The sequence below is a fragment of the Bubalus bubalis genome, chromosome 18 (genome assembly GCF_019923935.1).
Source record: "Bubalus bubalis isolate 160015118507 breed Murrah chromosome 18, NDDB_SH_1, whole genome shotgun sequence".
Classification (NCBI taxonomy): Eukaryota; Metazoa; Chordata; class Mammalia; order Artiodactyla; family Bovidae; genus Bubalus; species Bubalus bubalis.
The window spans coordinates 6,210,731-6,228,200 of NC_059174.1; the positions used below are offsets into that span (position 1 = coordinate 6,210,731).

At 47.0% G+C, this 17,470-nt stretch overlaps 1 protein-coding gene across 2 annotated transcripts; it reads right to left on the reverse strand.

Moving 5' to 3' along the window:
* Positions 1-186: 186 nt before the first annotated feature.
* Positions 187-13,386, reverse strand: MAF (MAF bZIP transcription factor). 2 transcript variants are annotated; one of them, XM_025269789.2, is made up of 2 exons: positions 12,248-13,386; positions 187-247 (listed from the first exon to the last, which is right to left on the reverse strand). In XM_025269789.2, the coding sequence occupies exons 1-2, from the start codon at positions 13,375-13,377 to the stop codon at positions 214-216; spliced, it is 1,164 nt and encodes a 387-aa protein (XP_025125574.1). In that variant the 5' UTR covers positions 13,378-13,386; the 3' UTR covers positions 187-213. The 2 variants fall into 2 exon arrangements, with proteins under 2 accessions (XP_025125574.1, XP_025125573.1); XM_025269788.3 differs by having other exon boundaries at positions 187-8,030.
* Positions 13,387-17,470: the final 4,084 nt, after the last annotated feature.

Sequence of the window (17,470 nt, forward strand, 5' to 3'; positions counted from 1 at the left end):
GCAGTCGCCAGCCTTCTCCTCAGCATCTGGCATCACCACCGATGTACGCGTGAAACCAGACACTACAGCTACGAAAGCAGGAGGCTTTCACACCTGGAGAATGATCCGCATTCCTCACTCGCTCGCTCGCTCCCTCATGGAAAATGCGTTAAAACAAGCACATGCAAATCAGAAATCAAGATGTACCTCTTTGACTTCGGGCAACAGGATTTTTCACATCACTGATGTAGAGGATTCCCTTGGGTACCTGATTCAGTAAATATATTAAAATAAACAAAGGGTCATTAATAACCAGGAAGAGGGCTTTATAAGGACAGCATGTTCAAGGCCACCTAACTAGCTAGGAGAAGGGCAGAATGAGAGCCAAAGAAGAGGAATTTAGGTCCACTTGCTTTGGCAGCCTGGTCTCAGCCCTGCCAGAGGAAGGGTTCGCATGGAAGAGAACGGCATGGTGTGCTGCGTCAGCGCCCCCTCCACCCTGCCTCTGAGCCTGCGAAGGTGGAGACAGTGATGTCCACTGGCCTGGCAGCCGGCATCAGCCCTGAAGCTGCCCTCAGCTCAGAGAACCAGGTGATCCCGGGTTCACAATGGATGAGGACTGAAAGGTCTCTGATGGGTGTCCCCCAGGTGTTCAGACCGAGCATCCCTTGGTCCCTTGGGGAACCAAACTGGCCCACTTCTCCCTGGCTTCGTTACCTAGACCGATTCTCTTCCATCTTCCCCCCTCCTCTTCCACAGACAGGGTCTATTCTGCTAGTACTGCTGACCTTAACTGTGGACATTCTCTTAACAAATACAACTGTTTAGAGATCACTCTTTTATTTATTAACTTCCACTCTGTTTAAATTAGTAGCAGGGAATGCTTAGAACGGTAATATGAAAATGAGGTTGCTTTTAAAAAAAAAAGTCTTTTTTGCTTCACAGTGAATAACAAAGCACAGTAATTCAAAGTAGTTCAGCTTTCTATGGTTCAAAAACCCCTTATTGCTATTAGCTGTACTGATGTAAGTGGCAAAATAATTATCATTTACTGTACGGAGTCCAATATTTTCCAGACAGCAGTTTAATAACAAAGCAGACCTGTCATTTCTCTGTATAGTTAGCCATACTCTACAAGTGCAGACTGTCAAAATATATTTAAAATCTAATTTAAAAAATTCAACATGGTTACAACAAATCTGTGTACAATAACTGTGATAAACCAGTAAGTCGATCTAATTTTTTTTTCCAGTGTGGAGATTCAGTTATTCTTCTTTAATCTGCCCCACTTTTATTTGAATTACTTTACAATTGGTGTGAAAAAAAATACACGATACATACACCTGCTGAAATATCTCGGCTGCTGTAACTGACATCGACTCTTTTACTTAAGTTTTCATTTAGTGTAACTCTCTAATTTTTCCAATGTCCTTTATCTAAACAGTCTGACTATGCATTAAAACACAGATGAATAAATTTGGACTCATATCTGTCAGAGCTGTCCCAAATACATTTACGGGCTTTCATCCACATTTCATGTTAGAAGTGATTTTTTTAAACATTAAGGCACAAACTACTCTTTTTCATGTCAGAGTATATACTAATCTTTTGCCAAATATATTATTTCTATGCCAAAAAAAAAAAAAAAGAAAAGATACAAGAAACATACTGATGTTATAAAACATGGAAGTGTTATCCATGATATCAATTGTTCTCCATTTCAAGTTCAAGTGGCTAATCTCAAAAAACAAACAGAAAACAAAACAAAACTTTCCATATAAGTTTACTTTAAAAAAAAAAAACAACCTTTAGGAACAACAGATTCCATTCGAAACACAAGTGAATAGAGTATAAAAGCTTCAGAGATTGTGGAGGGAATATTTTTAATTCCTTTGGGGCACTGCAAACATATGTTAAGCTTCTGCAAGGAATATTTTACATGACATCATAGACTCGTGAAGCATTCTTCAATTTTAGAACAATATTACAAAGCAATAATTGAACGGAGACTTTGCAAAAATGCCCCTTTGCCTTCCTGACCAGCTCATTGATAGCCTCTGTTATTTTTGGAGAAAAAGAATCGGGCCTCATTAAATGTGATATTTGGCATCTTGCCTGAAATCTCATAAAGTAGATGTCCTTTTTAGATCATTGGTGTCATTTTCCTCACGATGACCTCTATTCGCTGGCCACCTGGGGAACCCATCCTGTTATCAAGGCATTTACTTTCCAAAGCAGGGGAGAGAGAGTCAGTTCGCACACATGAATAGGGTCCAAAAGCCAATACCGTGTTCTGTCCTCATCACCTTCACCCAGCCTAGTCACCAGGGAAGAATGGAGGGGGCAAGGGGACCTCGCCTGGGAGTAGAGAGGAGACTCTCGAGCTGGACTGTGCCGTGAAGTCCAGGCCAGCCATCTGCTAGCACAGAGCCTCCACGAGCGGGATCTATTTACCTAACAATTAAATGGTACTTTTTAAATAGCATAGGAATGTGCAGTGATACTCCAAGGAAGATTTGAAAAGGTCTCGTGAGCAGTACATCGGACAGGGCGCCCTGAGAACACACAGGTGGTCAGCACGCACCTCCTCGCTGCCCTGAGTCGTGCCAAGTCAGGCCAAGGTTTTATGAGAAGATCATCTTCGGCCATTCAGGCCAGGTTTGGCTCCCGCCTACCAATATGTGGAGTAGACCGAGGAACTCCTGTCGTGTGCTCATTAGTATGTCCTGATGTGGAAACTGCAGATTCATCTTTTAATAGCTTCCCCCTCTACAATGTATTAAAGAGCTTCACAAGGAGATAGATAGATAGATAAATGGCAGATGAAAGAATATGTTGGGTTCACTGCCTGAAAACAGACTCAACCATCATCTTTTAACCGATTTCATCCGAGAATCATTACTGCAGGCTTCCCCCATCCTAGCAAAAAGGACTTTAGTGGAATGTGGCAATGTAAAAGCGGCTCAGATGCTGAGACCCTTGCATTCCTTTCATCAAATATATCTGCACATTTATGAATCCTTCCCTAAGAGGAGAAGAAGGGGAAAAGGGGACGTTTATTTAAGAAGGTGCAGAGATGCTTAATTATGTTACACTGAAGGATCTAAAAAACTGAAGGTCCCTATAAGGGGGAAAAAAAAAAATCCCGCATGGAAGGGCTGTTTCCTGAAATGAGTGATTTTAAACTTTGTCCTTTGCAGACAGTTCCTGAGTGTCTGAGATTCAGCAGCCACTGTGTTAAACCCAGGAATGCAAGCAAGCCCCTGTAGCTGGAGCTATGGGTGAGATCCTAACGAAGTTTGCTTGAGTGGCTTTCCCCTACAATAAGCATCAAACGGTATCAAGGCAAATCCCAACTGTAGTATGGAGATTTCTAGAATGACTTAAAGCAGGTTATCTGGATTTCCTTCCCTTTCTCTTTTGCCTCTTCACCCTGTCTGTAACCAGAGAAGGGGAAACATAAAATAAAGCTAGATCTGGAAAATGGGCCAGAAAATTAAGAGAGTAAAAACCAAATGACCTGGACCTGAAGATCTTACTTCCAGAAGGTTCCTGGGGTGGCTGGAGTGTGGTGTGAGGGTCCCTAGTGAAGGAGGAGCGTTTTAGGACTGAATCCTGCTTCCTCCCTCCATGCACCCACCCCTGAGCTCAGCAGATCAGGTCGTTTGCACGTCCCCAAGGCCTCCACTGCGGCTCGGGTGGTCCTCCTGGAACACGTGAACCAAATCCCAGTACACGTCCAAGAAGCGGGCTGGGCCCCGGCCGCACTGGGAGTGACCGCCAGTGGTGCCCCAGGCGCAGGTGTGGGCTTGGCCATTTCACAGGGGCTTTGCGGGCAGAGTCCTCAGCCTTCGCTTCCCGCCCTGGGGCACCGCCGGGGCCTGGGGCACGCAGGGACTGCATGTGACCTCAGGCGGCAGCCGGACCCCACCCCCACGAGCCCTGTCCTTCTGCACCTGCCGCGATGGCCAGGGGACCCTGAGGGTGGAGAGCATTCCTGGCTGGGCAGGGCTGCCCAGAGCGAAGGGGCCCCAGAAGCTGCAGCCATGCTTAGACACCCCAGAGCCACCTCCCAGCTCTTCTCCTCACCCCAGCCTCTGTCTACACGGGGACTGGCACAGGAGCGGGTTGATGGGCCCCGAGCCCCAGCTTAGGTGACTGCTTTCCGGTCCAGTGCAGTGACTTCTGAGTCTCTCTGATGGCCCTGGTGACTAGGCATGAAATACAGACAGGACCCTGGGATGGGCCAGGGGCCAGGCGCTCAGAGGCTGAGGCCCTGGAGCTAAGGACGTGGCAGTTGTCTTCAGGGATCCTGGGGACTCAGAGTCTGCCACCAGCCTGTCAGTCATCCTGCAAATAAATCCGGTCTGGTGGGAAGCAGTGGCCCCGGGAATGACCTAGAGTTGACCCCTGGCGATTAGGGGTCAGAAGCCAAGGTTGGTCTCTGTTAGTGACACCACCACCCCCCACCCCAGCCCAGCCCCTGTACACCAGCTAGCTGCCCTCTGCTCCGCTTTGCTTCCTGGAAAAATCCCCCAAAGGAGACCAGAAATCCACTTCTCCAGGCTTCCGGAAGCGGACAAAGGCATGGAGAACGAGGAAAAATTTGAGGGGGGCAAAAGGGAACGCGGCTCTGCTGGCCAGGGTTTTCAGCTCAGGGCGCCCTTCATGGCCTCTTTTTCAGCATTCTCTTGGGACAGGGACAGGGGTGGGTGTTGTGCCTCCTCTCCCCCTTCTACAAAGGTTTCGTGGCCTCGCCTATTTCCTACCCGAAAGAACCAACCGCAAGGAAAAACCATTCTTTGGAATCTCAGCTTGGAAACACTCAAGGCTGGTGATCAGAATATTTAGAATAGATTCAGAATCCAAATCCCCTGTGTGTAACTCACACCCAGGCAGGCCTGGGCTGGGTGGGGGCCAAGGGGGTGTGGGGGTGAGCACAGAAGTATTTCCTCTCCTCTCCCCCCTCCCAAACCTCCACAGACCACCCCTCCCTCATCCTCCCTTCTTGAATTAATGCCCCTTTCTAATCGTAACTAAAGGTCCAAGAATCTGTGGAGAAGGGAGGAATGTGATTTTGCAATCCAAAGTCCTAATTATAGGGGGAAAAAAATAGTTATTTGACAAAAAGAAAGGGAAGGAAAAGGAACTGTGTGTTGAACGGGGAAGAGGTGCTTGGTAGATGGTTATGATTTGGGTTGAGAACTGTGCATTCCAATCAGAGCCTCTCTGTGGAAAATGCATTTTGTGAATTTCTTAAAACTGTCCAACTCTGATGCACTTTCATAGAAAGATCCAATTTCTGTGTGCCGCTGATGTGTTCTTCCTATCTTAGCCTTGTTGTATTGGGCAAACTTAGGGAAAACACACAAAGGGCTTTCAAAATTAAACAATGAAACTGTCACGATGCCATCAGACCTACTGTGGTGACCATAGAAATATGGGCACAGCACATCCGACTGGTCCCAAATGCCCCCACAGCAAAGTCACGGGCTGATATATTCATAAATGGCCGAAAGTTAAGACATTCGCAATTTCCTCTGAGCTCTTAATTGGGGTTTGAGCTCTAAAATTGTTTTCAAAACAGAAACACATGTGAACATACAGGGAGGAAATGGACAGCGGAACCTGGCCTGCACCTGCGTGCAAATGTGCCTTCGAAGGCTGCGTCTCAGCTCTCTCTGGCTTCCCTCATTTCTCACCTCCCACAGATGCTATGGGGACGGGTGGGGAGCTGCGGGTTTTGCTACGCCTTCGTGCTGAGCAATTTGATTTGCTTTGTTTTTTGTTGTGCCCCTCTTGAAAGGGTAAAGATGCTCCCACATTGTGGCCGGACTGTACTCCTTTATGCCCTGACAGTCATGAGACAGCCTGGGAGACTGAAACGCTCTCACCCTGTCCCTTACCCCCGCTGGAGAGAAAAAACAAACAAAAAAAAAAACAAAAAAATGCCCAGACAGAGCTGGGTTTGTTCACGAGCCCCGGGTGGAGCCAGGCTTGGAGAGGATTCCCCTTTTCTGGGGCTGTGTGATGTCTAGATTTTGAAGATTTATATCAAAAGTGAGAAAAGCAGTGTTATTGAAAGGTGGGTGAAGGCTCCAGCTGTTTTTTAAACGCATGCAAAAATGGACAAACAAGCACATCCGCGTTCAGTGGTCTGAAGGGCTGGATCACCTCCCTGATGGCTCCTGTCTGCCTAGTGTTGGACTCGGGACATCTTTTAAATTTGGGATGGGCCCGTGGTGAGAAACAAACTTTAGGTGTCTCATTTTCCTATTGACAGCAAGGAAGGCACCGACTCCAAATTATTCATGCAGCCTCCTGCAGAATCATCAGAAGTGGTGAAAAGTGTAGCCTCTCATGGAGATGTCTCTTCCCTAAAAACGAAGGCATTTATTTCTTCAAAGAAAAGGGACAAAATTTAAGAGCAAATCAAATGAAAGTAAATCTCAGTGGGGAGCCTGGCAGATGAGCAGTCTAAAGTGGGTGAATCAGATTTCCTAGCTTCTCTGATCGCACGTTTATATAAGAAGTAAGGTCTCCGAGCCTGGCTGTGTGTTTTACTGGCATGGAAATTAGTCGGCTAAAGCTTGTCACTCATGGACCTCAGTCTTCCAACCTATCTTGGTTAGTCTTTAACTACCAACAGGCAAAATGTGGCAAGCAAACTTTTAAATATATTGATTGGCCTAGAATGGCGGGTGGAGTGCGTTTCATCAAGTCAAGGGTGAACACGGAAGTAAGCTGACCTAAACCAAAACATAAAGACAACGGCAAAAAACCTTCCAACTTCGGGACTTGCGAACCTTTGAACGTGTCAGAAGCCACTTGGGTCATTTCAGACAAGGACATGCAGGGAATGCGGCTCCTGGGACAGCTGTACCCCGTGTTTGCAAGGCTGGTTACCATTTGCCCCTGTCCACAACGTTTACCCTGAAAGCTGGTGGTTTGGCAAGGGGAGGTCCTATTTAAGAGCGGAAGTATCTCGAATTGACGGGTGTCAATAAAAACTACTGGAGTGAAGGTATAAGGAAGAAAAGATCAGAACCTTAGAATTGCACATTCGGTAATAAATACGGTATTTCCCATTGGAACGGCCTCTGTTGAAAGCCCAGGTGGTTATGGCAGGAAGGCAAATAAATGATTATCTAGACATCATTTCCTCACTGAGAACAGGAAGTAGAACCTCTGCCTCTCTGATGTCAGTCTATTAATGTGTCAGATACATTGTAAAAAATTATTACATGATCCTGGGGAAAAAAAGGAAACATGGGAAGTGATTTTGTGGCTGCCTGAGAGCAGAGAAGGGGGAGGAAAGAAAAGCCCATGGAAGGGGTGTACTGAACTAACTAGTTTCACTTACGGCTCTGCCTGATGAATGACCACGTTTGACATCACTGATAATTACAATACTATCCAGGGCCCGAGAGGAAACCAGGGTGCTCGGCTCTGCTAAAGCTTCTGCCCGTGGCATCTGCTTAGGGACGGGAATCAAAAATTTTTTTTTTCCTTAGTAAAATTATCTGCCAGAGAAACAAGGAAGCGTGAAAAAGTACTGTTTAGAGTGTGCATGTCTACCATAGGCTTTTAAAATGCTGGCTGTTACCTTCTGGGACACTTCCCTTTATACCATTGTATATAGCTTGTAAATTTCAGTGGATTTTTTTTTTTTTTCAACAATATAACAGGTTGAAAATAAGCGAGTCTATTTGGGTTGGCCATTGTAAAGTCAGAAGCACCAGCATGTTTCCTGTGGGTCTGTACCTAAGACCCTCAGACAGAAGGCACAGTTAATTAGCCTGGAGGTTATACATGTAATACCTTTCGTCTCTAACACAATCATTTATTCTCTTTTTAAAAAAGGAAATTAAACAGAAGTCAAGGGTTGGCTGTTTTTCATGACCGCAGACAGTGATAATAATAATGATAATAATAAATAGAAGTCTCATGTAAATTTCATTTTGTGAATACACGGGTAAAGCACATGATCTTGGGGCTTCCAAAATGTGGTACGTCCCACAGATGGCTCCGACTTGTGAGTGGGCTCAGTTCTGCATTTGGAATGAAAGGAATTTTAACACTATTTAGACAAAGCCTCAAATGCAGTGTGAAGGGAAAGCTAGATTTCCTTACATGATTTAAACAACAACAAGAATTAGAGACCTATTTGTAGTAAAGGCGCTCCGGCAGGATTTAGGATTTTTTGGTTTAAAAAAAAAAAAAAAGCATGTATTTGTGTTTACCATACATTACATTTCAAAGCTTTTTAGTAATTTTTTCCCCTAAATATGGTTACTTCTTCTAACGCCTTTTATTAGGAGTTAAACTTCTCTTAAAGGCAGCCACCAAAATCGCATTTTTTTTTTTTGGCCAACGCCACTCTGTGTTTTTCATATTTGGACCCAAAACCTGCTTATTATATTGAACTGCCTTGTAGGGTCCTATCAAAACACCTAATTGTTGGACCACTGTATTTTTCTCTGAAGTGGCATTTCCCATGAGATAACTATAATAACTCCATCCTGGTCACTCTTATCTGGAAAATGTGTTTGCCTAAAATCTTGCATCAGATGCTGAGCTCTCTAAGTGATACATCCATTTCTGCTTCTACAGTGGGAGACTGCAAATCTCCTTGCTGGGATCAGACCAAAAAAAAAAAAAAAAAATCTCTGAAGCAGAGAAGAACAGCTAAGTTCAAGCACAGGGAAGAAGGTTTACTAAGACTTCTGTTAAAGCAAAATGAAGTGTGGATTCAGGGTCCCTATCCAAGCTAACAGTGAGAGAAAGGTCAAAATGCCCTGTTAGCCTCTGTCTTCGTTTTCTGTGAAAGAGGGAAGGAAGGCTGATACACGGCCAGAACTCATCAGCGCCAAGCACAACCTGCTTTCCTCAAAATCAGGCCTTCGTTCAGAGTTGCAATATTATCTTTGTTTCTTTTTTTTTTTAAAGGACAGAAAAGAAAATAAAACAGAAGTCACTGTGTTGGCCTCTATCTTCAAAACAGTGTTGGCTTTGTCTAACATCCTATTAGCGATCTAGGGGAAGTTGATGAAGAATGCAAACTGCATGAATTTGTAACATTAGTTGCATGAATTTGTGTCATTTTAAAAATACGTCAGTGCTGTTAGTGAAAGTGGCTCCAGACTTTCCAACTGATCTTTTCAGGGAGCCCCCACTCGCAACCCGTGTTGGGATGAAATACCAATAAATCAAACCACAGCCTTTATTTCAATCAGGCATTATTTTTTTGCTCCTATTCCAGGAGCTAAGGTGCTTTGCAATCATTACCAGCTCATCTACGTGGAGATGCCCTCAGCTAAATTTGCATGGGGAAATATGATTTAATAACACAGTTTAAACCCAGATATATACTTGGACTTCTGTGAGAGGAGGATTTTTCTTTTTCCTATTTAAGACAAATGACCTTCAAAGTTAAAAACACAAACCAACAACTTTGATGTGTTCAAAGTGTTGATGTGAAATCTTGTCAGGCCTTGCTAACAAGAAAATCATGGTGTGTGAGGGAAGAAGAAAAATAATCAGTTTCAGCCAAAAGGCAAGAACTGTTTATCTTGACCACCGAATGCATATGTGCCCAAGCCACCTCTGCCAGTGCCCTCTTTCTGGGCTCATTTCTCTCCAGATGGGCATGCTGCTGGGGGATTAGACACTCAGGGCGAGGCTGAAAAGGCCCTGCTCTCCGGTTGGCATTTTTGTTTGTTTCCAGCAAGGCAATGGTGTCTCAACTTATTTAAAAACTGAAAACTTTGACAGGGAGGGGGATTTTCAGAGATCGCATTTACATTACATATTACTAATTATTAGAAGGACTGCACTAACAGAACAGCCTGTGTTTCACTCTGAATTACTGCCTCGCTACTTCTTCATTACTCCTTCCTTTAGAGCAAAGGATGCCTTTCAAACTTCTAATGCAGTGTTGGGCCCAGTTAAACTGCACACTAAGAAACTGAGTACAGAATCAAAAAAAAAAATGCAGTTTATTATTGTAATTATTCTTTCTCTTGATATAACCAGAATTGAAAATGAAAGAAAAGCACATAAGAACATCACGCGTGGTTAGTTAGTAACTCAAGATATAAAACAATTTTGCACAGCAAAATATGTAAAAGAAAAGTAACTGACAAGATTTTTTTATATTTATTGTGGTAAGATTTACTTTTCATTTGTTTTTAAAGACAGGATGTCAGTCCCTGAAAATAACATTTACTGATTATTGCCTTTAAAACTGTGGATTTTTTTTTTTAAGTTACAGAAAATCCAGTTCTGCACCACAATACAACTGTAAAAAAATCTGCATCATCTTAAAACTGTGCAGTAATGCCATTTTTATAACTGCATAAATTTTATTAGCGTTCTAAACAGTTTTGCAAATTTTTTTTGTATTATATGCTTGCAGGTTATATCTAGTGCAATTCAGTCCCAAATACTTTAATTTGAAAAAAAAACAAAAACATACATTTTGAATGTAAAATACCCCTACAGATATAAACAGGGGTGCTTCCCCTTTTAATACTTTGGTTTTCAATACAGTCAGTGGTATAGCAAAGACTACACATACCCAACTTATATTTAAGTTGCAAGCACATGCTGTATAAGCTACTTTTTTTTTAAACAGTCCCCTTGCAAACTCTACCCCCCTTAACATCACAACAGTAAACAATTTAGTGCATCAATCTTTTAAAAAATCTACAGCTAAACAGACCTAACTCTTTCAAATGTATCTATAACATTCCTTTATCTGTAGCATACATTTTAACTGGGCTAACAGATTATAAAAACTAGAATTAAATTATATACTAGAAACCCATAGCATTCCACATTTGACAATGACCAAAAGCCAAAAAAATAAAAACAAAACAAAAATAATGGGGCAGATTTCTTTCTCTTAAAAATAAATTTTAGACTGCTTTCGGCAACAGCACAATTTTAGTCCACCCAATGGGGTGGTCATTCTCATTTAAAAGGAATACTTTAAGAGTTCTTTACTGTTGGCCTTGTTAAAATTTTTAACCCATTCCGGCATCTTTGACAAGGAGCCCCTTCAGTGCATTTACAATGGGAGGCTGAAGTTCTGAGTAACTCAAAGCAGTTTTGGAGCACATGCAAACTTTCATGGGAAGAAGACTCTAGGGTTGCACTTTTTTTTTGTTCTGAACTCAAAAAAGTCATGAGGCAGTAAAACAAAAGTATGAATGCCAATGCCATGTCTTCGAACGTCCATTTCCAAGCCAAAAGGAAAAAAAAAAAAAAAGAAAAAATAATTATACCATACATGTCCAGCATGCAGGCTTTTTTTTTTTATTAATATAATGTCTCTTTTCCATAAAGTCTTTGAAACAGTTATAGTTCATTGTTGCTAAGACAAAGTAGCAAGCATAATAATGCATGAGATGAGAATGAGTTGTTGTTTTTTTTTTAATGGCAGACTAAACTCTCAGATTTGGCATCATAAGGACCAAAACTCACGAGTCACACCCAGAAGGTTGATGCAGGCTTGATTGTGGCAGGTTCATGAGGATTTTTTTCCCTCTATTTTAGCATAACAATGCTCAAAAAACCCCGATGGAACTCAGCACGCTGCAAGTCTATAACATTTCACATTTTTTTTTCCTTTGCAAGCTCAATCTCATATGAAGAACTCAGGAGGAGAAAAAAACTTAGCCTTTTTTTTTTTCTTTTATCTCAAAGGAGATGGGTGGCAAGGGGGTGAAAGTGGAGGATGGGGGGGGGGGGTGAGTTAAGGGCAACACAGCAAGCTCCAAAAACTCAAAGTTCTTAAAAAAAAAAATCCAAACAAAATAAAACACACACACAGAAAATGAACACCAGCTCATGAACTGAAGAAGAAAAAAAATATGTGAATGATGCAGGCTTCAAAGGTGAGCATGAGGAACTCTGTTGAGATCTTTGAACATAAGTGAAAGGGGTGGGGGGGGGGATGTTAAAAAAAAAAAAAAACAAGCCAGCAAGTTATGGAGAATTTCAGATTGGCAATCCATGAGCCAGACCACCAGCCCCTCCCCGACTCAAAAACAGCCGCCACCACCACCATCATCTCGGAGCAGTGTGTGTGTGTGTGTGTGTGTGTGTGTGTGCGGGGGCAACTGGGGGGGGCGGGGGCAAGCTCGGGAGGGGAGGGGGCGAGGTGGTGGCGAGCAAGGCTCTTGGAACTGCAAGCCCACACCCGAGTCGGACCCCCACGGAGCGCTTATCAAGGTGGCGAGCTGGGGTCGCGTGTCAGACTCACATGAAAAACTCGGGAGAGGACGGGTTGTCGCTGCTCGAGCCGTTTTCTCGGAAGCCGCTGCTCACTAGCTTCTCGTACTTCTCCTTGTACGCGTCCCTCTCGCGCACCAGCCTGGAGATCTCCTGCTTGAGGTGGTCGACCTGCTGCAGCAGCTGGTTCTTCTCGGACTCCAGGACGTGCCTCTGCTGCACCCTCTTGAAGCGGCAGGACTGGGCATAGCCGCGGTTTTTCAGGGTCCGCCTTTTCTGCTTCAGCCGAATCACCTCCTCCTTGCTGACCCCGCGCAGCTGCCGGTTCAGCTCGCGCACCGACATGGTCACCAGCTGCTCGTCGGAGAAGCGGTCGTCGAAGTGCAGGCCGCCGGCCGCGGCGTGATGAGGGTGCAGGGCGCCCCCCGCCCCCGCTGCGCCCCCGCCGCCGCCTCCTCCTCCGCCGCCGCCGCCCCCGGCGCTGGCCGGGCCGCCCGAGCCGCCGCCCGAGCCGCCCGCGCCCCCGGCCGAGGCGGACGCGCTGCCCGCGGCGCCCGGTGCGCCGGCCGTCGGGTGGTGGTGGTGGCCGGCGGCGTGGTGGTGGTGGTGGTGGTGGTGGTAATGCGGGGCCGCGCCGCTCTGCGCGGCGGCCGCGGCGATCACGGCGGACACCACGGCGGCGGCGGGGCCCATCTCCTCGCCGCTGCCGCCCAGGGAGGCACCGGCGCCGGCCCCGGCCGCCGAGGCCAGCTGCTGCGCCCCGCGCGCGTAGCCATCGAAGCCGCCCTGGAGCTGGTGGCTGTTGCTGATGAGCGCCTCGACCGCGTCCTCGGGGCTGAAGCCCAGCGCCTCGGGGTTCAGCTGCTGCGGGTAGCCGGTCATCCAGTAGTAGTCTTCCAGGTGCGCCTTCTGCTCGCTGCCTGAGCCCGGGCTGGGCGCCGAGAAGCTGGGCGAAGGGGGCACCGAGCTGCACGGCGTGCTCATGGGGGTGGAGGACAGTGAGCCCCCGGCGATGAGACGGCCGCACTGGCTGATGATGCGGTCGGTCTCCACCGGCTCCTTTTTCACTTCAAACTTCATCAGATCGAAGTCATTAACATATTCCATGGCCAGGGGACTGGTGGGCAGGTCGGAGTTGCTCATTGCCAGTTCCGATGCCATTCTCCTGCCGCCGCCGCCGCCGCCGCCGCCGCTCCGCCAGATGGGCTGCAGGAGAGGGGCCAGCGGGCTGTGCTGGGTGGCCAGCGGGTGAGCCAGCTTGCCGGGCTGGGGCGCTTCTAGCTCGCGCGGCGGTGGCTGGCCCGAAACCTCCGAGCGCGCACACACACACACACACACACCCCCGCCGCCCTGCCCGCGCCCCCCGCGCCCGCCCTCCCTCCCCCCCTCCCCGGCTCACGCCAATGTGCTCGCTCGCTCGCCCCGGCCCCTCCTCGCCTGCTCGCCTCCTAGCGCGCCGAGTCGGCGGCTTCAGGCTCGGGAAGGTCCTCCGCGGGCTGCGGTGGTGGTGGCGGCGGCGGCGGCGGCGAAGCCGGAGGAACCCGGCTGGGTGCGCGGCGTCCCCCGCTCGCCGCTCCGCTGCGCGCTTTGCATAAGGAGGGCTCGGCTCGGCTTGCTGGCCCCGGCTGCAGGCGGGGCGCGCGCGGCGGCCGTTCGGGGCTGCAGGCGCGGCGGGAGGCTGTCCGGGCGGCGCAGGCCTTGGCACCGGGGAGTTAACACTTCATGCTTCTCGCCTCCTCTTCTGCCTGGCTCTTTTTTATTTAAAAAAAAAATTTTTTTTTTTTCTCTCCTCTCGCTCAACCTCGCGCTCTTCCTCCCTCCGTGCAAAGTGCAAGACAGAGGTGCAGCCGGGCTGGAGGAAAGGGAGGGGGGGGAGTTGAGTTCTTTCTTGCCTTTTTTTTTTTTTCTTTTAAAGCGAAATAGCGAAGTCCTGGGGAAAAAGCGAGGCGCAGAGCAAAAGGGGGGAGACCGAGCAGACGAGCAGCCGGAGCTATACAGCTCGAAGATGAAAAAAAAAAGATTTTAAAGCCTCTGATCCAGCAAGAAGAGTTTAAAGCTATTGCTGAGTTTTATAGCACTCGTGACGTCAGGCCCAAATGGGAAATTGACTGGTACTCCGGACCAATGGGAGGCGGCGGGAGCGCCCGCGATTAGCATAGGAGTCGAGAAACAAGGAAACTTTTCCGAGCTGTCAATCACGGCCCAATCAGCTGACTGTCAGCTGGGACGGGCAGTCTTAACCCTTCCCACGCCGCAGCCTCCGAGCGAGGTTGCAAAGACCGGAGCAAAGTTTGGTGCAAGAGGGGACGGAGTTTTCCCGAGGGGCTGCGGGAATCCAGGTGGACAGCGAGGACGGTTTGCTTTACTTCGGAGCTAGAGAGGCCTGCCTTCCGGAGCCCCAGCTCGCCTGCCACTCGCTCGGCCAGGCCACGGTTGGCCTGCTCCCCCCCAACTCCTTCCTGACCGCCCCCCCCCCCACCCCCCACCCCCTGCCCCGCCACTCCCGCAAGGATCATGAATTCGCCGGGTAGCTTTTTCTCTTTGCTCCACCTTAGGGCACCCAGGTTTCCGCCCGGGGGGAACCTTCCTTCCCCGGAGCCTGCCAGTGCCCGGAGGGCAAACTTGACCCCAACTCTTTGTCCCTCTCCCCGGTGCCCGCGCGCACCCGCGCGCGTAGGGGCGTAGGGGTCCCCACTGCGCGCTTGACCTCGCCCGGCCGCGCGCCTGCCAGGGCGGCTCCAAGTCCGCGGAGAGAGAGAGCCCGTTTTATCAGCCTCTTTTAAAGGACTTGAAATGAGTTGCTCAGGGGCCATTCCGCGCGGGGGCTGGCTGCCCGCTGGCGTCTCCCGTCCTTGGCTGGGGGGTGCGAACGCGAATTAACTACGGGAAAGCTCGGTGTCAGGTCAGCCCGGCTCCTCACCCTCGGGCCTCTGACTCTGGCCCGAGTCTGGCCTTTGAGACTCACTTCTCTCTCTCATACACACACACACACACACAGACGCACATACTCATCCACCCCCTTATGAAATCTGACTCCTGTTTATCAGGGTCCTGCGCGCCCTTTGCACTTTTACATTTCACTTAATTATTTCCGACTTGATCGTGGGGAGGAACGGAGGCGAAAAAAGAACCAATACCCCAGCCCTCACCAGCTCCCCTCGAAGGGTTAAGTTTTAAACCGCGGTTTCTAGGACGGGTCCGGAAACCCAGAGTTGGGGGTAGGGAGGACGGGAGTAGGGGCTGCTTCTCCCCCTGGGGGTGGGGGGGGGGGGGGGGGAGTTGCAGATGCTAATAACTGTTCGGTTTTCTCCATCGATTCTTCTAAAGCTTTGCAAAAAAAAAAAAAAGAAAAGAAAAGAAAAAGGAAGGGGGAAAAAAAAAAAAAGAAAGAAGGAACCAGTAACTCTGTTTCTAAGATTTTAAAGCGATAGGCCAGATGGAGAAGCCGAGATTTATTTGAGGGAAAGCGAAGAGGGCGCGGAGCCGACCCAGCGTTTGGAAGACCAGCCTGCCTGCCTGGATGTTGGATTGTTGATTCCTCCAATTAATGAAATGCACTTGGTGTTAATCATATTTATCTTATTTTATGGGAGGGGGAAACGCTAGGAGGGTGCATAAAAAAAAAAATCTGAAAAGCCTGCAAAACGGTCGAAGAGTGAAAACTATTGTTGGACCGAGTTGGTTCTTACCTCAACAGCGCCACCTTTCGGCAAAGGTCAGTTGAAATTGATCCGTGTCCAGTTTTGTTGATGAAATGAAAAGAAGCTGGTTTCCCTAGGTGGGAGGAGGAAAGAGGGGCGGAAAGTTAGTTTGGCTGCAAGTGGGAGAACCCGACTTTGTCAGGAAAGAGGCTGAAGGCAGTGCTGGCAGGTGCGGGAAACATTTTTTTTTCCCCACCGTCCCCTTTGACTGTGGAGAAAGAGGCCAGGGGACCCGGGAGACTTATGCAAGAGGCTCCCGTGTAACAAACAGGGCCCCAAACCCTTTTAAAAAAGTGCCAGGATGCATTTTCAACGGGCTTTATGGCAATATCAATAGAATTAAAGTTACTTGTAATTCAGTGATAAATGAGATGTCTCTAGTAAGTAAGATTAAGTGCAGTGCCATAAAGTTGTTTATCTGAAAAGTAATTCTCAGAAAACCTGACTTCTGACACTTAGTCATATATTAAGCCAGCTTCTTGAACATTGCACTTCAGAATGCTCTCACCCACCCGACTGCATACTTTACTATTTATAATGAGACCTTAGGTGTCACTCATTGGCTTCATACACCAGATTAGACTTGTGTTCATTTCCCTCATGCTGGCAGCCTTGGGTTTCAGCAAACCCGGGAATCCCTAAGGAGAGACTCGCCAAAAGGCTTGTAGGCAAGTCGTTACCCTAAAAGGCCAGCACTGTTGGTATTTTCCAGAAAAGCACTTTTTCTTTTCATCATTACTGCAGAGATGATGTTTATAAGAGTAGCTTGGGTTTTATGGGAGTACTTTGTTGGGATGGAATGAGATATGTCCATAACCAGTTTGGGGAAGAAAGAGTGAAGATTATGTCAATATTTATGCAGCCTCACAGAATCTCTTTGCTTTCCTCTTTCAAACAGTATTTCCCCTAGTAATGAAGTTAAGGGATTACAGCTTATGTATTCAGAGGGAAAATTTACTGCTTAAATTACAGAAACATATTATGTCATTAGCATTGTCTATAGCAATACTTTTCTAAGTCTTTTTAAAGTTATTAGCCACAAATGCCTGAAGTTTATATTTTAATGTAAAATATGAATTTCAGTATACTTAGGAAGAATTAATTCATTTTTTAATTAGAATTTTTGCTTTAACCCTTTTGCATCAGATTTTTGGTAAAAGCTGTGAGATATGATCCCTGCCGCTCATGAAAGTATTTTTGGTCAGGAACACTGAAACTGCTACATTTATAAATAAACAACATTTATAAACAAAGTTCACTAATGACGAAGATCATGAGATACAGACTCATGGCCGTTCACCTAATTGTTGCAATTATGTATCATTTCTAGAAATTAAATTCCCCTGTTTGGGCAGCTAAATGTATTATTATCTGCACATTTTATTTTTGTACACTGCTATCAAGCCAGGGTATTTTTCTTTCTCTCATTGCAGTCTTTTATAGTCTCCCATTTTCTCTTGGGAAAAAAAAAAAGATACAAATTATTTTTTAGAAGTGGAGCAGTGGTGCTCCCAGGCTTATAACTTAATTCTCATTTTTGTCCTTTTTCCTTT